Source organism: Leptopilina boulardi, unplaced genomic scaffold, assembly GCF_019393585.1.
Source record: "Leptopilina boulardi isolate dan_hultmark-lab unplaced genomic scaffold, ZJU_Lbou_2.1 LbouV2_125, whole genome shotgun sequence".
NCBI lineage: Eukaryota > Metazoa > Arthropoda > Insecta > Hymenoptera > Figitidae > Leptopilina > Leptopilina boulardi.
In genome coordinates, this window is record NW_026137669.1 from 573,169 (window position 1) to 593,266 (window position 20,098).

Genomic DNA, 20,098 nt, shown 5'->3' on the forward strand with positions numbered 1-20,098 from the left:
AGGGCAAATTTATAAATCAAATTCTGATTGGTTGTTCCCAATGAACTGAAACAATTTTCACCAAACAGATCGCGTGTTTCATATAGAACTATGCGTAATACAAGGAACGATTGAACTAATGCAAAGAGGGGAAATTCTGTTCGAATATGTACAGCCATGCGCAGTACTAATATGTTTGTCTTTTTTCTTCACATTAATACTGTGTGAGAAAGAAATATAAATTTGTTAGAGTAAAGGCCTAAGCACAGATGAGTCGGGTACGGGATATGTAAGGCCGTTTCCGAATTGCGATTTTTGTCGCATTTGATAAAGTGTATACTCGGGAGGTATGCAGTGTCCTTGTTTTTCTGTGCGAAAACAAGGACAATACATACTTCCAGAGTACACACTTTATCAAAAGTGCGACAAAAATCCCAATTCAGAAACGGCCTAAAGGTGCTTTTATACATCTAGTATTTTGGTCAAGCAATCGGCTGGATTGGATTTTCACGGTTGTATCACTGAATTTGATTGGCTCTGACAAATATTAGATTTTCACCGTGAAAATTGAATTTTGTTAGAGCCAATCAAATTCAGTGATTCCTCCGTGAAAATTCAATACAGCAGATTGCTTGACCAAAATACTAGAGGTATAAAAGCACCTTTATGGAGCATTTACACCTTTGGTAAAAAAAAATTTTTAAGGCGCTTGTATACCTCACCGATCCCGAGTATACTTCTTTCGTGTACCATTGGAGTAAAAGAGACAAAAAGATATTTCCGTCTCTTTTACTCCAATGATACACGACGCAAGTATACTCTGGATGGGTGAGGTATACAAGCGCCTTTACTTTGCATTTTCCGAAATACACAAACCTGATTGGTTGTTCACATTCTGATAGATAATGGACAACCAATTAAATTTTTGCATTTCGGAAAATGAAAGTGAAAATTTTTTTTACCAAAGGTGTAAATGCTCCATAAGTTCCCGCAACCGTCTTTAATTGTGCGTTGAAAAACGGTTGCGCAAAACATTAGCGGAACCGTTTTTTTCAACGCACAATTAAGGCCTTTCTCCAATAGGATCCTAACCTCTTGCGTTGCGTATGCATTGCGTCGGTTGCTATTGGCAACCAATGCTAAAATCAACGCGTCAGTCACGCAACGCAAAAGTTTAGGTTCCTATTGGAGAAAGGCCTTAAAGGCCTTTCTCCAATAGGATCCTAAACTCTTGCGTTGCGTATGCATTGCGTCGGTTGCTATTGGCAACCAATGCTAAAATCAACGCGTCAGTCACGCAATGCATACGCAACGCAAGAGTTTAGGATCCTATTGGAGAAAGGCCTTAAAGGCGCTTGTATACCTCACCGATCCCGAGTATACTTGCGTCGTGTATCGTTGGAGTAAAAGAGACGGAAATATATTTTCTCTTTTACTCCAATGGTACACGTATACTCCGGATCGGTGAGATATACAAGCGTCTTAAAGATGGTAACTTACGTCAAGAAGAGAAAGTAGATTGCGGTAAATTACCGGCTCGTTCTTTCTCTGATAATTTAAGAAAATTTTTTAAATAACTAGTTTTCTAAAGGAAATGACCTGAACTCAGATTCAAACCTTTAAAAAGGGTTTTCTCGCTTCACTTACTTTAATTTTTGTTTTTTAATATTATTATTTTAAAACTCTAAAACTGCGATTGTTAAAAATGATTGTAAAATATTCTATTTAGTTATAGAATTATTATGTAGATTGCAAGGAAAAATAATAATAAATAATCTTGTCAATGAAAACAGAGAAAATCACAGTCTATTATATTCATTGTTGTAATTTTATAATGAGTAATAAATTTTACAATTTCATATAATAAACGTTTTGTGAGTTAACCTACATATTATAAAAAACATTTTTAAATTAAAAAAGCCAATTTGGAATCATTTAAGTGAATATTCTCATAAATTCACTTGTTATCAGTAATTTACCTCAATCTTTTTTCTTACCTTCTCCGATTTTTATTTTACCGAGAATTTTAGAACACTATACATATTCTGTGCCACTTGTGGAAAGTGGTTTTTTTGAAAGGTTATTCACATCAACTTTTGCATGAAAAAAATATGTAAATGACAGTTTGAATCCAGATAATATATATAATATTTTAATACAATACATTATACGGAAAAAAAGTTGTCACGATAAAATATATATGAAAAGAAACGCATCCAATGGAATTGTTATATTTGTGAACAGTTGTGAAGGCGCTTGTACACCTCACCGATCTCAAGTATACTTCTGTCGTGTATCATTGAAGTAAAAGAGACAACAGATATTTCCGTCTCTTTTACTCCAATTGTACACGACGTAAGTATACTCGGAATCGGTGAGGTATACAAGCGCCTTGAATGACCCTTAAAAAAAAAACTTTCCACAAGTGGCACAGAAAGCCTAAAGGTGCTTTTATACCTCAAATTTCGATCAGATGAACATTATTTCTGGACCGTGAAAATGCGTGAAAAGTCATTTTCACGGCGGGTATTTTTGAATTGTTTTAAACAAAAAATGTTTTTTTAAGAAATACAATATTAAATAATTGTTTTAATATGTAAGAACACTTTAAAATAGTGATAGAAAAATGATTTGATTAAAAAATATAGCAAATTTTGCTTTAAAACGTTTCTGCTACAAGAAAGGGTAAAATGACGATGTTTGTGAAATGGTTTGTACAGTGTACATGTGTATATGTTTCTTTCAGTTATTCGAAACAATTAGTAGAATTTAAATTTATTTGATAAACATTTCAACTTACCGATTTATTTTCAGCACTCATTATTTATTACAAGTTAAAAAGAAACGACATAACATAAACAAAACTCTGAGAGACACTCATAAGGAAGAAGCACTGTACAAACCATTTCACAAACATCGTCATTTTACACTTTCTTGTAGCAGAAACGTTTTAAAGCAAAATTTGCTAAATTCTTCAATCAAATCATCTTTTTATCACTATTTTAAAGTGTTCTTACATATTAAAACAATTATTTAATATTATATTTCTTAAAAAAACATTTTTTGTTTAAAACAATTCAAAAATACCCGCCGTGAAAATGACTTTTCACGCATTTTCACGGTCCAGAAATAATGTTCATCTGATCGAAATTTGAGGTATATAAGCACCTTAACCACAAGACGGGTACGCAAGTCTGATACAGGATATGTAAATTCCCACAACAACCATTAATTGTGCGTTGAAAAACGGTTGCGCGAAACATTGGCGTAACCGTTTTTTCAACGAACAATGAAGGCGCAGTCTCATTACTGCGTGAAACGCCGGCGTAATTGCGGAAAGCATGAGAACGAAAGAAATAGTGAGATATATTCATCTCTTTTGTTCTCATGATGTCCGCTTTACGCCGGCGTTGCCATCATGGGACGGCGCCTTAATGGAGCGGTCACACCTCGGCTACAGGAGCAGTTGCCCATGGCAACCGTGTAAGAGTAAGAGAGATAGAAGATTTCCCATCTCTCTTACTCTTACACGGTTGCCATTGGCAACTGCTCCTGCAGGCGAGGTGTGACCGCTCCATAAGGCAGATTCCTACGGAAGCCTGTACGGCTCACGAGCGTCTCGGACGCAAGTGGCGGTGTTTCGTATCACAAGTGGCACGAAGTCCGTCCAACTTGTGGCAAGTTCGTTAAGGAGCTTCTACAATAGCTCCGTTTGGCAACTCCAAGTCCAAGTCGGTTGGAGTTGGTTGCGCACGCATGGTGTTGCCAACTGTCGCCGAGTTGAAAATGAAAAAAAAAATTGTGCGTGATCTCGTGCTCACGAAATACATAGTTGAGGTTATGTACCTTTAAAGCTGTAAACACGCTGTAAAGTTTAATAAATTATTTGTTGTTGTTGCTGTTGTTGTTGCCGCCGTCTCATCGTTTTTTAAAGAGAAGAAAAATATAAATTAAATTAATTTTTCTTTTATAAACAACAAAATTTTTTCCCCGAATAATACACACATGCAATGAATTTAATATTTGTAATATATAAATATAGTAATAAAGAAATATACAATAAATGAGATGAACTGTCAATACAAAATTTTTTTTATGTTTTTTATTGACATTATAATAAAAGTTTTTCATCATTTTGATTTCACAATATATTAAAAAGGTATTGTCATGAACATAACCTTACAATATTTTTTGCTTATTTTAATATTAGAGAATGCAGATAATTTTCAAAGTTTAATATTTTATGAATGAATTTTTTCGTCTAAAATTCATTGAATATAATTACTATATGTGATAATTCTTTAAAAAGTTAATTTCTTCATGCGTTGCCATAATATTTTTGTAATCCAATTTCCTGAATTCTCCATTTTTCCATGTAAATAATAACTTTTTCCTTGACAAACAGATTTCTTATTAGAAGAAAAAAAAACATTTAAGACTCTACAAACATTTTAAACACTATAATCTAAATACTCTAATCTGAATTTAATTCTGAAAATAACATTAAAATAGTATAGTAAAATAATCTGTTAATGAGAATTGGGATCTCTTGTGGGGCGTGGCTTAATCATTTAACCTCCTCTCAGTGGTACCATTTTTCGACACCGCGTTAAAAACCTACGCTGATTGGTGGAAGTTGGACAAAATTAGACAAAACGACCTACTCTCGAGGGTTACAAAAATTTTCACCAGAGAGCGTCTTACAGTACAAGAGATCCCAATAATGTAATCTTAAGTTAAGTTATTTTTAAAAATCGTATTTAATTAAAAATATAATAAATATGTCAACGCACGTTTTCCATTATTTTTCAAATATTTTTAAATTTAATACCATTTTATGATTACGCCCTTCTCATGTGATGAAATATAAAAATATTGTAAGGTTATGTTCATGAAAATACCTTTTTAATATATTGTGAAATCAAAATGATGAAAAACTTTTATTATAATGTCAGTAAAAAATATAAAAAAAAAATTTGTATTGACAGTTCATCTTATTAATTGTATATTTTTTTATTACTATATTTATATATTACAAATATTAAATTCATTGCATGTGTGTATTATTCGGGGAAAAAAATTTTGTTATTTATAAAAGAAAAATTTAATTTAATTTATATTTTTCTTCTCTTTAAAAAACGATGAGAAGGTGGCAACATCAAAAGCAACAACAACAAATAATTTATTAAACTTTACAGCGTGTTTACAGCTTTAAAGGTACATAACCTCAACTATTTCGTGAGCACGAGATCACGCACAATTTATTTTTTTCATTTTCAACTCGGCGACGGTTGGCAACAACATGCGTGCGCAACCAACTCCAACCGACTTGGAGTTGGAGTTGCCAAACGGAGCTATTGTAGAAGCTCCTTTAGTTCGTGCCACTTGTGAAAAGTGGATTTTTTGAAGGGTCATTCACAAATATGACAATTCCGCTGGATCCTGTTGCTATCTATTTGGTCAGTGCTTTTCATTTCAATTTCATGTGAAGAAGAAGAAATGAATTTTATAAGATATTAGTAATATTAGCATATTAGTAAATGTCATCGAACAAACTTTTTATAGTTCACACATAAATACTCCTTCCAAACGTAAATATACATATGTGACCTGGACAGTTAAAAGGGACCTTTTGTCCGAAAAAATCGATTTTTTATTGATTGGTGATTCTGATAGAGAAAACTTTTTTCTATCAGAATCACCAATCAATAAAAAATTAATTTTTTCGGACAAAAGGTCCCTTTAAGGCTGCAGTCCCATGGTAGCGTTTTGCGTTGCGTTTTGTCACTAGACCATGAGTGTAAAAGAGATGCAGATATATGTTTGCTATGTTTACACTCAGGGTCTAGTGACAAAACGCAACGCAAAACGCTGCCATGGGACTGCAGCCTTAACTGTCCAGGTCACATATTACTAAACTAAGGATTCCACTAAGAATTAAGCGGAAGTTTTTTCTTAGTTTTTTTTTAATTTTTCTTAGTTTCGAATAAAAATAAGATTTTTTGGTTATGTAGTCATTTTTTAATTTAAAATACATGAAGAGGATTTTATTTTTTAAAATCAAATGTATATTTTTATGAATATTTAAGATTAATAAAGATGTCAATATCATTTGTTTACACTGAAATGTAATCTTTTACATGTATTTTCAATTAAAAAATAACAAATTCATTTTTATTTAAAAACATTAAACGGACTTGCCCGGATGAAATTAAGGTGCTTTTATACCTCAAATTTCGATCGGATGAACATTATTTCTGGACCGTGAAAAGTCATTTTCACGGCGGGTATTTTTGAATTGTTGTATACAAAAAATGTTTTCTTAAGAAATATAATATTAAATAATTGTTTTAATATGTAAGAACACTTTAAAATAGTGATAGAGAGATGATTTGATTAAAAAATTGAGCAAATTTTGCTTTAAATCGTTTTCTGCTACAAGAAAGTGTAAAATGACGATGTTTGTGAAATGGTTTGTACAGTACTTCTTCCTTGTGAGTGTCTCTCAGAGTTTTGTTTATGTCATGTCGGTTCTTTTTAACTTGTAATAAATAATGAGTGCTGAAAATAAATCGGTAAGTTGAAATGTTTATGAAATAAATTTAAATTCAACTAATTGTTTCGAATAACTGAAAGAAACATGTACACATGTACACTGTACAAACCATTTCACAAACATCGTCATTTTACACTTTCTTGTAGCAGAAACGTTTTAAAGCAAAATTTGCTAAATTCTTCAATCAAATCATCTTTTTATCACTATTTTAAAGTGCTCTTACATATTAAAACAATTATTTAATATTATATTTCTTAAAAAAACATTTTTTGTTTAAAACAATTCAAAAATACCCGCCGTGAAAATGACTTTTCACGCATTTTCACGGTTCAGAAATAATGTTCATCCGATCGAAATTTGAGGTATAAAAGCACCTTTATACTTGAAATGAAAAGCACTGACGAAATAGACGGCAACAGGATCCAACGGAATTGTCATATTTGTGAATGAGCCTTCAAAAAATCTACTTTCCACAAGGCACGAACTAACATACTTGCCACAAATTAGACGGACTTCGTGCCACTTGCGTCCGAGACGCTCGTGAGCCGTTCAGGCTTCCGTAATAAATCGCCAAGGTTTCATTTTAAATTATAAATAAACATTTTGTTTATTTATTTACATCTGTTTTATAAATATAATTTTAATATCATAATTAATATTATTATAAAATACTTTTACGCTCATTTTAATATCATTTAAAATTATTAACGATAATTTTACATGATTTAAAAATATTTACTAATTATAAACAATATCAAATAATATTTATTAGATTTTTCAATAAATATTCAGCTCGTATTTTCTTTTTGTTAAATAACAACAAATATCAATTTTATAATAACAATTACTATATATATATTTCATAATGAAAAAGAAATAGAAAATGTGTTTCAATTAAATAATTTAAAATTTCAATTGAGTCTAAATTTTTAAATCTCTATTGAAATTTCTCGACTCATTTAATTTATTTTCGAGTTCCCTAGAAAATTTTACTAGGAGCAGGCCCTTTATTCTTGAACACCATGCAATATCATCGAAACTTTGCGACACTTCTGATTGGTGAGTGCTCGTCAAATCTTTGCAACGATTGGTCTAAACCATTCGATTCAAAGTTCCGTGCATGAAAATCAGTTCAAGAATAGCACGCCAGACGTCACAGGTAGCCTCGCTATCTACCGAAATGTGACCGCACCTTAAAAGTTCCTTTAAGAAACACTGGCGAGAGCAGAATAATCGATTAATCGAAAAAATAAAATCGAGTCGAGATGGCCCATCCCTACTTTTATTCTGTGGAATGTTAGCGTAGTTTGCTTTCCTGTCTCTAGTCTTCTTGGACTATATGCTTGTGTTCAGGTTTTATCACTACTAGTGTCAAGGTAATATCTAAAAAAGATAAATCTAAAAGTCAATTTTTGACGGTAGTTTAATAGAAATATATTAAAGTGTACAGAATAAAATAAGGTATTTATATTTTTTACCAGTTGAAATAAAAGTGTAGTGATTATATAGAATTTTAAATTTTTGTGATATACTAAACTGGCTGAAGTTAAGTTAACAGTGATAGTCGGAAATTTCCGAGCGTGACCGATAGATTGCGAAACCCTTCCTAAACAACAGTCTTGGCCGTAAGTAAAACCTTGTGTGATTTTATTCGATTTTAGTGATTGTAAATTGATATTTCAAATTTGTGCGAGTGTTCAGAAGTGTTGCATTGCATTGGATTGTTCTGAAATATAATTTTTCTGCAATTTTTCTTTGTTTGAGACTAACAAATAGATTCTAAAAAAATTGTAGAGTAGAATCTGTGAGTGTTCACCTTGGTCTTCGCTTTCGCACGACATACGTCGAATCGTGCATCATGTCGGTTCTAAGCATCTTTCTATCTGTAACTTGTGACTCATTTTACCGTAAAACGTCTTTCTTTATTCCACATTCGTGTTTCATATCCATTTTCGTTATTACATATTTCATTTTCAGACACTTTAATTTTGACGTTTCGAAAGGTTCAATTTACGAAGTTAATATAAATATACGTGAACGTGTTAAATATTTTGACAAATCTGAAGATACTTGCTGGATCAATTTCTTACTCTTTGAAAATCAAATAACTTTTTTTTTCAATGCTTTGTGTTTCTGTTTTAACAATTATAGAAAGAATTCTTTTCTTTTTTACGTCAAGGTGGCGGAAGGCATTGAGAATAAAAAGGCGAACGCTTTTGATCAGTCTCCTACTCCATGTAGAATATTTAATGAAATGTTCAATTTTATTTTTCAGTTTTATTTATTCCACTTATTTCTCAATTCGACAAGATTTATTACCTTTTGAAAAGAAAATTGTCAATAAATTTTTTGACTTTTTAAAAATTTTTTTCTTTTTTTGCTCATTAAATTGCACTGTTTTATTCTTTAATAATTGTGTTTCGCAAATGAAAGAACACAATATTATCAATGTGCGATATTTCATGCAACGTTATTTTATAAAATCGTTGAATATAGTTTTTTTGCGTTTATAATACATGTGAATCCAATTATTTCTGTTGTGTCGCGTAGGCATGACATATTTCTTCACAAGTTCAATGTGATTATTTTCTGCTTAACAAATATTTCTAGTTTTTTTATTTGTATTGAATTAATTAAATTTTACATAAATATTCAGAGGATTCAACAGAGAGAAAGATTATACTGGAAAATTTTGCGCTTTTCCTTGCTCTATTATAATTAAAATCAGAAATCTAATTTCAAGTTTTAGAGTTCATTGATGAGCAGTTTTTTCAATGTTTTTTTTTAATTATTTTAAAACATACAATGGCATTAATTACTCTACATTATTTGAATGCAAAAGAAAGCTTACATGTAATCGAAAGTCAGTTTTTTATAAACGGTATTTTAGTTTATCGCTAACTTTTTAACTGCAGTATACAACAAACTCAAAATTGATTAATGACTAACTGATCAATATTTTTATTACTCAAAATTGATGATTGATTGAGCATGAAAATCGATTTTTTAAATGTTCTACCTCCAAATTAACAATAATTTAATTTTAGCTTTACATAGTGAAAATGTAATTTTATACCGAGAAATAACTTAAACTTTTAGTATTATAAATCGAATTTCGAATGATCGAAAATTATGTCGATTTTTGCAATTGTAAATCAATTTGGATCATTCGATTTTTGAGTAAAATCGATCTCCATTTAAAATTTAAAAATAATGTATCTAAAAGCGGGAGCGAGTCATGGGACAAAAATCCTGCAGTTATAAAAAAAGAAGCATAATTTCATGTCTGCATCTAAAACAATCCCGCCGCGAAGTCCAATACAGTAAATTGTAGGACGAAATCGACTCACAGGCACTGCGTAAATGCATTATTATTTTACTGTAGCCAATTTTATGAGAAATTAAATTTAGCCGTTAGAAAAATCAAGTTTATATTTTTCAAAAATTCTATTTCAAGAAAATTATTAGTTTAGTATTTTTAAAGTTATTAACAAATTCATACTACATTTTTCATTTCATGGTAAGTTTATAGTTTTAGTGTTAGAGAAAAATTTTTCACATGTGTTTTTGTAAAAATAAAGAATCTTAATTTTCACGCTAAAAATATGTACTGAACAATTTTCTTCAGATCTAAACTTATGTTGTTACAGTAAAATAAGGAAAGTAATATCAATTTGATATTGTAAGTAAATTTTCAAATACTAAATATTTTCAATTCTAATTTGACACATTTATTTAACACGAAAAAAAATTTGTGACGTGACCAGTTTTTATCATTTGGATTTACTATTTTTTGAACAAAAATTTTTTTTTAAAAAAGATAATTTTCTTAACAAAACAAAATTTACCACTAATTAATTTTTTAATACTTTGTTCTTTATAAGATTTACTTAATGAAAAATTTAAAAAATGTAATATTTTTTGTAAAGAAAAATTCAGTACAACATTATTGTTTGAAATGTTTAATAAGTTCACTATTCTTTAACAATGTTACACGGAGAAACATATGCGTCGCCAATTCGCTCGAGACCAGTGCATCAGTGTCACCATAAAATTTGTTCGTCTGCTCGCCCGTTCTCGGGTATTGCACCAAATGGCGCGTCCCAAACTTTTGGAAAGTCAGCTCAACAAAAAATGGGAACGCTGCGCGCTTAAAGTGGGCGAGCAGCGGACCAAACAGTGATAAACCAAAATTTCACAACCCTGATAGAGCGAATGACCCAACGGTTTTTCTGTGTAATTTATTTGAATACAAACATTTCTTTCTCTAAAATAATGATGGCACCCACACTGAAAAAAAGATGGCGCATTGTTTTACTTTTTCGAGTCTTGGAGCGCGACTCAGCTTTGAGGACTACTGTGCGACTTTGAAAGTGTGCTGCAGGCTTTTCTGGGGCGCGCAACGCACCCCCAACTTGTACACCTCAATCTGGGGCGTGCTATGCTCCCCAGACAAGCCTACAGCACAATTAAAAAGTCTCACAGTAGTCCTCAAAGCTGAGTCGCGCTCCAAGACTCGAAAAAGTAACGCAATGCACCCTCTTTTTTTCAGTGCAGCTTACAGCATCATTTTAGAAAAATAAAGTTTTGTATCAATAATTAAAAATATTTTTAACTTCTCGTTTTTTCTAAATTATTATATCATTGTTTGTAATCAATATTTTCTAATTTTCTAAAGTTAATTAAAAATAATATTTTAGAGCAACTGGGAAGTTTTATGTCAATCGATTAATTTAAAAATTCTATGAAACTAATTCAATTATATTATTTTTTTACTTTTTTTCTTTTAGTATTAATTGTGACTAGCTTTCATGATTTTTTTCAATTTTTTTAGCAAGCCGTTTACGGGATATGAATTTTTAAAAATTTCTGAATTTTAATGATTTTTTATTTTTAAATGCTCATAACTTCCTTAAAAAGGCATCAATTTAAATTTTTTTAAATGTGTGTTTTTAAACTTAGTTTGAAAAATATCGAAATTTTTTTTCAAACGATATTACATACTATCAAATTTTTAAGTTTTAAAGATAACATGTTATTTTCCTCAATTGACGTACTGATCAATTTTTTTCAAAATTTTTTGTATTAAAAACTTTCAAATTTTTTAAATTTTAATCCTACTCCGAATGTGGGCAAATAATTTTTACAATATTTTTGGATTTTTTTAAAAATTCGTAATTTTGAATTTTTTAAAAATATCTCAATTTTTTTATATACTACGTACATTTAATTATTTTGCTGCGCTAATTACGAGAATTTGATTTTTATGGCGAAAACGATAAAAAAGTCCTAAAATTTTTGTTTTTTTTAAATTGATGCATTTGTTTCTGACCTGGAGGTTTCACTATGTGTACCTTATATGTTTTGGGTCGCTGAATCCGAATCCGAGGTCCATTTAACTTCATCAGATCAGGGTTTTGACATAACCCCAAAAAACCAATATGGCGGACACCTTTTGGAAAAATTTATCGGATTCGCTCGAAACTCGTTACTCGGGGGTTTTCGATATCGCTAATTACGAATTTGATGTTAGTTTTGAAAAATTCAAAATGGCGGATCCAATATGCCGAATGCTATTTTGAAAAATTTATCAGATTCGCTTAATTAGGGGTTTTTGGGTTCGCTGAATATGAATCCGATGTCTATTTAACCCTATCAGATCATACTTTTTTCTAACCTCAAAAAATGACTTTATTTTTATATTCATTTAATTAAGGTAAGTTTTTTAAATCCTTGTACCGACGATACTGGGGTTCCGAGTCCCTGCATCGTAAGGGGCCATCCATAAATAACGTTGCACTATTTTTCACCATTTTAGACTCCCCCATGTTGCACATTTTGCACACATTAGCGCCATTTTTTCTATTGAATGTTGCAAATTCTTGAACCCCCTTCCCTTCAAGCGCAACGTAATTTATGGATGGCCCCTAACACGTTTCCTACGTGGATCTACCATGACGGCATCAAAGCCGTTATCGAGGGACTTAGCTGAATAGCGGACAATCTCCGTTGCCCACCGTCACCACGTGGAGGTGCCCTGGATGCAGACACACGCAAGATTCAATTACTCTGCATAGAACTTACACTGTAAACAGAAAATTATTAATTTAATATCGATTTCAGGTACTGAATTGTCATTTGGTTCTATTTTGATACCTAAAATCGGTACTGTTTTAGTACTTTCTTTTTACAGTGTAAGCTTTAAATTCATTAAGAGTTTTCATTTTGTGTCTGATATAACGAAAGCGTGAATCTCTGTGCGTATAAAGCATCTGAATAACATACTTTTGTAATGTTTAAAAAACGGTTTTTTAAGCACATTCTTATAAAGAATTTTATTGCGCATCTTTTTTTCTTAATAAAAAATTTTTCATTATTTGCTACCTGTCGAAGGATTTGATCATTCGTAAAATTGTCTGAGCTGTCGCTAGTTGAAGTCAAAAAAACAATGAAAATTTTCTTTTTTGAAAAAACAGTTCTTCTCTTATATTTCGAAACCGGAAAAAGATAGAAAGTTTCTTATTAAGAAAAAAAGATGCGCAATAAAATTCTCTATAAGAATTTGCTTAAAAATATTAAAATTTTATAGTTGAAATTTTAGTGGCCAGGGGACTCCGTTTTCAAGTAAAAAAAATTTATACGCTGTGAAACATCTGCTATCGCTGCGCGCGACGTTCGAAAGCTGTCGATCTCGTTATTAAACAGAAGCTCATTACACTAGTGTAGTAGAAAGCATGTTGTGTGAAAAGTGTGGTTTTTCATCCTTCAAAAATGTTTTTTATGATTTTTTTACTGCAAAGTAGGTAATTAAAAACCATTCAATGTGATAACCAGAAATGTTTACGTTTCGTTCAATGACAACATAACCTCACTTTTCACACAACTTGCTTTCTACTAAATTCATGAAGTAGTATAAGGAGCACTCACTGCTTGTTAAGCATATAGGTCTCCTGCATGAGAATAAATCCGAAATTACATATCTCCAATTATGACGCCTCTAGCGGAAAAGCGGTGTACTTAGAAGTTTTCAAAATATGGCTGCGCCTAGTGACAGCTGTTCTCATATTGTAAGCAGTGTAAAGTGAAATATAATAATTTTAGAAAAAGTGTAAAGAAAGAAAAAAGTTACACACAAAAATTTTAAATAAAACATAAATTTTTTGAAAATATATTTGAAAATTGGTAAGTTTTTGCTTATTTATATACGGATATATAATTTAGATTTTTAAAATATTTGTTTTCAATTATGTTTCATAATGAAATAATAAAGGAATTGCAATAATTTGTTGTAAGTTATATAAAAATAATAAAAATATAAATAATTTTTTTTCATTGTAGCCGTATATATTTCAAACGAAATTTCTTAATTTTTTTTATTTTTAGGTTATATTTACATGTAAACAAACAAAATATAATGACAAGTTCAGCAAGTGTTTTGTTAATATTCAAATACATACAAAATAATTTGTATCAAGTTGCCTGTGTTAATGCTGATTCATTGATCAATTTAGCAGTCTCAATTTTCACTTTTTTATGTATAATTACACAAAATTAACTCGCATCAAACACATTTTTAAAAAAATCTCCAACTGACAGTTATACACAAACACTTATATAACAATGTACCACGGGACTTATAATTCCTCGCTTTTCCGCTAGGCTTGTTAGTATCGGGGATATGTAAATGCTTCTATTAAATCTGGAAAGGCTGGGGAAGAATTTTCAAAAACAGCCTATAGAGTGAGTGCTCCTTATACTACTTCATGACTAAACTAGTGTAATGAGCTTCTGTTTAATAACGAGATCGACAGCTTTCGAACGTCGCGCGCAGCGATAGCAGACGTTTCACAGTAAATAAAATACAAAAAAGGAAACAAACCTTGTTTAAAAAATTGTGAGTTCACTATTTCGAATAACCTTATTTTTCTTGTGTGGTATTAAAGCTTAAAAAATAAGGAAAAATTTGTTCTTTAAACCAATTTATTTGGTGGTGCAGAAAAAAAGTGAATTTTTTTATTATTTATTGTTCTATCTTTTAAATAAACAATTGTTTTTATTTAAAAAGTGATTATTTAGGACCTTTATATTAATAAATATTATTAAAAAAATGTTTCATCTAATTTGGTATGGTTACTTCGAAAAGTGATAAAAAACTCACGGAATGGCACATATGCATTTCGGTTAAATGACATTTTGGTTACATGTCAATTAGGCAATATGTATATTATCTCAGGACCTCAATTTTTTTTGCTTAAATCCTTCATTGCGAGGTAAAAATAAAGTACCTAAATTTTGTACTTCGAACTCCTGCCGGAACCTAAAATTTTTTTAAGAAATAGGTGCTAAAAATAATTTTTGCAACACTAACCTCTAAAGTTTTTAAATTTATACACTACTGCTTAATGATATTTTTCCTGATCTTCGATTGATTTATTTAATTCTATACAATCGAAATTATTCTAATAGAGAGTTGGAATTTTTCATAATAGGTACTTAACTTTAGAGGTGGGTGTTGCCAAAAATGTTGTATGATACACGTGCGTAAATCTGATTATACTCGTGTAATTTGCATCATTCGGCTTTGCCTTGTGCTACAAATGTCATACTCGTATAATCACTCACTTTACGCAGTTGTATCATAAATAACTATTTTTTTGCAAATTGCCGCTTTCCATGACATTTTAGCATAAAATCGGTGCCATAAAAAAGAAAATGTATAAAATTCTGAATAATTTGATTAAAAAATGAACCCTCTAGCCCAAAAATTGACCGAGATATAGCTTCCTCAAAAAAACATATTTTTTTTCTTGATTTTAGCCAAAATCCGGTATTTTTCAGTTTTTCCAATATAGCTTTGAAACTAATGAGTTTTTGGAAAAATGACCAACAGAAAAGTTAAAGCTGACTAAATTCGTGACAATTTGCAAAAAAGGACAATGTAATAGCTACAGTAGTTTCCGAGATACAGTCTCTCAAAGTTAACCCTTTTGAGGTTTTACATACAAAGGTAATTAATGAGATTCTTTGTAAAACCTCAAAAGGGTCAACTTTGAGAGACTATATCTCGGAAACTATTACAGCTATTACATTGTTCTTTTTTGCAAATTGTCAGGAATTTAGTCAGCTTTCACTTTCCTGTTGGTCATTTTTCCAAAAAATTATTAGTTTCAAACAGGCCCGACAAACCACAATGCATTATAACGATGCACTCTGTTGCAGAACCTGTCTACCGCGGCGCTAGCGTCGCTGCTCTATACAAACAAATTTTGTGTACATGCAGAGCATTATATGATTGTGTTTGTGTGCGTTCCAAATTTAAAATAAGTAAAAATCTTATTTATTAGAAATTACTAGTCAGTATTTGAAAAAATCGTAAGAATTTAAGTATTGCAGAATATTTGGGTGTCAATGAACAAGAAAATACAAAAAAAATTTGATTTGTTTAGTTTCCTGAATATCGAGGTTAATGTGTAACAAATGGCATTTTTGTCACTTTTTAAAGAACTATAAAAGGTGAACATAAGGGCACAGAAATCTTTAATAGAGCTCAAAAAAAATCTGAAACCTTCAACTTTAAGATTTAAAAATGAAATGTCATGGAATAATTGCGGGAACCTGTATTTAACGCATAACCTCAAACGTATCATTGAATTTATAGTTCAAATCTTTAGGAATGCATGCTTGGTATAAAGCGATTCTCCATAATCGGATTTGCTTGAAACTAGTCACTTATAGGTTTTTTGGGTAGCTGACTACAAATTTGAGGTTAGATTTTTAAAATTCAAAATGGCGGATCCGGTACGGATTTTTTTTTAAATCGTTAAAATATGCTTGAGCATTGTTAAGCGGGGGTTTTTGGGGTCACTGATTACGAATTTTAAGTCAGGTTTTAGAAATTCAAAATGGCTTATCTAATATGGCAGACGAATTTTTTAAATGTAAGAAACTGATTTCCCAGTGTCTGGCTAAAATCCTCGTAGAATATGTGGTATATAGTATAAATTTCATATTATATAAAAAACAATTAAAAAAGTTACCAACTTTAAATGAAACTTGAACCTTAAAATCCTTTATAGCGTACAATGTTAGCTCTTTCTTTTATTATTATCACGCGACAAAAAATACTAAAAATTTGACTTCAAATTCGTAATCAGTGACCACAAAAACTTCCGAGTAACAAGACTCAAGAGAATTTAAACGGTTTTTAAAAAATTCTTTCGCCATATTGGATCTGCCATTTTGAATTTTTAAAACCTAACCTCAAGTTTGTAATCAGCAACCCAAAAAACTTCTAAGTGACTACACTAAAAAAAAGTTAATAGAATCAAGTAAATGCATTTACTTGAGGTACTTTACTTGAAACAAGACGATATATTCATATAGTATACGTGTCAAGTAATTTTGAGCATTGGGCAATGTTTTTGAAATAAGAAAATATGAGTTTCATACAAGTAAATATCTTACTGTTTCAAACGAACTGTTTTCTCACTCTATCAGCAATGGTGGATATAGATCTCAGAGAATCAGTAAAAATGGCAATCTTGCCATTCAAGTTAGAACAAGCAAATTTCAAGGCCCGGAAGATGGCTTGAAGTTCTGCTGAAAGCGAGGAAGCACAGCCTATTAAATTTGTACCTTGTTTAAAGTTTCGCGAAGGGATATATACACCGGCCCCTCCCCTTTCCCGTGAATCATTGTATGATCCATCTGTAAATATGGCAGTGTATTCCGAAACCTCCTTTCGAATATATTTTTCAAACTCCTGAATTGGATCCTGAGAAGCTCTGAATGTGTTGCCCGCCTCAAGGTCACACATACTCCTGATATCAAATATAACCCGGTTCCATTCTAAATCGAAGTAACCCGGTCTGATGGGCCTAGGATCCTCGTTAAGTAAATCGCCCATAGGTATAGCATAATTGAGGGGGGGAAACTCCTACAGTACGTAGGGAAGCCCCTGTTCCAAGTTGCCATGTTTCTGAGGATCACAATTTTAGACCACACCGGGTTTCCCGACCAACCAGCTAGTCAGAATGAGTTTCTTTGGAGGAGCAGCGATCTTCTGAGGGCAAGAGGGCATTCATTGGTCTCTGATAGAAGTATCGGGATAGGTGTTGTCCTCATACAACCCAGCGCCCTTCTAATGGAACTGTATTGAATGACATCCAATTTTCTAAGGAGGTTCTGTCTCGCTTCCTCAAAGAGAATTGATCCCCACTCAAGATGGGCCCTTATGATACCCTTGTAGACCATAATCAACGACTCGGGGCTCGCTCCCCATGATATCCTACCCAACGCTCTGATCACGTTTACCGCCGCTAAAGCCTTGCCCGCCACGTAATCGATATAGGCTTCCCAAATTAATTTCCGGTCCAGGATAATTCCCAAATACATAAGGATGGGGGAGCAAGGAATTAGGGTCTCTCCTATTCTGACCTCGTCATTGTCCAACAGGTCCAGTTTTTTACGGCTAAAAATACAATGTTTTGATTTCTCCGTAGCCAGTTCTAATCCATATAAACGTAGCCAAGAAATCAAAGAATTGATTGCCTCCTCCAAACCAGCCAGGGCTTCGTTAAGATCATCAAAACTTATGTACAACAGGATATCATCAGCAAACTGGGAAAATTTAACATTTTCTGGAAGAACTGATTGCAATTCCGCTAAAGCCAGGTTAAACAGCAACGAAGACAATACACCCCCCTGAGGGACACCTACCCCACAGGTCTTAGAAGGAGCATCAGTATCCTGGAAGAAAAGATTTCTATTGTTAATCATATGGGAAACAAAGTTTATGATTCTCGGAGAGACCCCCACGCTTACAAGGCGTTCAAGAATTTTTCCCGACAAGAGGGCGTTGAATGCTCCCTTGATATCGAGAGCTATCGCGGCCGTCTCCCTGCCCAAAACGAACCCCTCCTTTATGTCCGACACCAATGACGTGACACAATCCAACGCCGATCTACTTTTCCTGAATCCAAACTGCTGTTGGGGAATCAAATCATTGTGCTCCACAAAATGCTCCAATCGTCTATTGACCAATCTCTCCATAAGTTTTCGAGGGCAAATGTTAATGAAATGGGCCGGTACCCCTTTCCGTTAGGTTTGGGGATGAACTTGACTGTTGAGGATCTCCATGAATCTGGGAAATCCGAAGTCATATAGCATGAGCAAAATACGCTCCGAATCCTATCCAAACAGGTGTTAGGGAGTTTCCTGATTACTTCGTAAGAGATGTGGTCCCTACCTGGGGCAGAGTCTTTTTTACAGGCTGAAAGGGCCGTATAGAACTCTGTACTGGAAAATGGAGCATTGTAGGGATAGTTCTCGTCAATTTCAGTCAATTTGAATCGAGAGATTGGTGAGATGTCTTCCCTGACTATGTTGTTCTGTAGGACCCTGAATTCCGCCGAATTGAGATCTGTTGAGATGTTGGTTCGCGTTTGCTTCTTCCTAGAGAATGCCCTTATCAGACTCCACACGTGTCGGAGACCCATCCTAGGTGAGATGGAGCTGCAGAATACCCTAAAAGCTATCTGTCTATGTTCTTTGAAGGTTCTTTGGGTTTCGTGATTAGCATGCAAAAAAAAGTTCAAGATTGTCCATACTGGGAGAGTTCAAGTAGGTCTGCCTGGCTGCCTTTTTATTTTTGGCAACGACGTCGCATTCTCTGGACCACCAAGTGGGTTCGACTGGTGAGAAGGAGCCTTTTGCTCTAGGGACATAGGCACCCGCTTTAGTCTATTCTTGTGACGAATGTTGGATTACCTTCATTCATCAGAACGAGGTCTCTCATTTCCTGCAATTGCAAAAGGACTTTACCCATAGGGTTGGTTCTGTGGAAGTCGAAACATGCCAGGTGGGCATTGAAATCTCCCATCAGTAGGAGTAACCCATCAATGGGTACTACGCTCAGCATGTCCAACATATGAGCTAAGGTGACCTTTGCGCCGGGAGTTGCGTAGACCGAGATAATAAATACCGGTCCCAGAGTTGTACTCAGTTTAATGCCCACGGCCTCTATTTCCTGAGCCCACGGACCTTGAAGGGTCAGTTTCTCAGCCATAAACGATCTTTGGACCAGAATCATGGTTCCACCTCCCCTGTGGGGGCCCTGTCGGTCGGACCTATATGTGAGGAAACCCGGGATCTCCCATCTCGCCACGCCCCGGGACAATCATGTCTCCGAAATCGACAGGACATCCAAATTTCGGGAAGATAGGAGGTACTCTATTTGGATTTTCTTGTTAATAACGCTTCTTGCGTTCCATGTGGCACATCGAAAGGCGGGCAGATTCGACTCAGACCGCGATGGGTTTGACAGGGATACTGAATCCCCGATAAGAGTTTGGTTAGTAAACATATTTATCTTCAAGTAAAACGCGCAGAATGCTAGGGCTACGGTAGGCGTAATTGGAAATATTTCAACATGTCATTTGTACAACTCTTCAATAATGTGAATCCAAAATGTTAGTTTAAGAACCTGCTTATTTATGCAAAAGTGTAAAAAAGAGCGGTATCGAACCAAAATTAACTTGTGGGATAAACTTATGAAAAACTTAA

General features: G+C 32.9%; 2 protein-coding genes across 5 annotated transcripts in view; one reads left to right on the forward strand and one right to left on the reverse strand.

Moving 5' to 3' along the window:
* The first annotated feature begins 7,841 nt into the window (after positions 1–7,841).
* LOC127291139 (eukaryotic translation initiation factor 4 gamma 2) overlaps positions 7,842–20,098 on the forward strand; it is a 43,548-nt gene continuing 31,291 nt past the window's right edge. For 2 of the 4 annotated variants that reach the window (XM_051320062.1, XM_051320064.1), the window contains exon 1: positions 7,842–8,160. The gene's annotated coding sequence lies outside the window, so the exon portion shown is untranslated. Of the gene's footprint in view, positions 8,161–8,197; positions 8,340–20,098 lie in introns of those variants that run through there. The other 2 variants (XM_051320063.1, XM_051320065.1) reach the window with 1 other exon arrangement.
* On the reverse strand, positions 17,564–18,586 carry LOC127291136 (uncharacterized). Its single transcript, XM_051320059.1, has 2 exons — positions 18,359–18,586; positions 17,564–18,283 (listed from the first exon to the last, which is right to left on the reverse strand). The coding sequence occupies exons 1-2, from the start codon at positions 18,584–18,586 to the stop codon at positions 17,564–17,566; spliced, it is 948 nt and encodes a 315-aa protein (XP_051176016.1).

Excerpts from the sequence above, each read along its gene's own strand:
- LOC127291136 (XM_051320059.1), bottom strand. The coding sequence starts at position 18,586 with ATGGAGAGATTGGTCAATAGACGATTGGAGCATTTTGTGGAGCACAAT. Across the intron at positions 18,284-18,358 it reads GAAAAATTCTTGAACGCCTT|GATACTGATGCTCCTTCTAA; the intron begins GTAAGCGTGGGG and ends CTTTTCTTCCAG.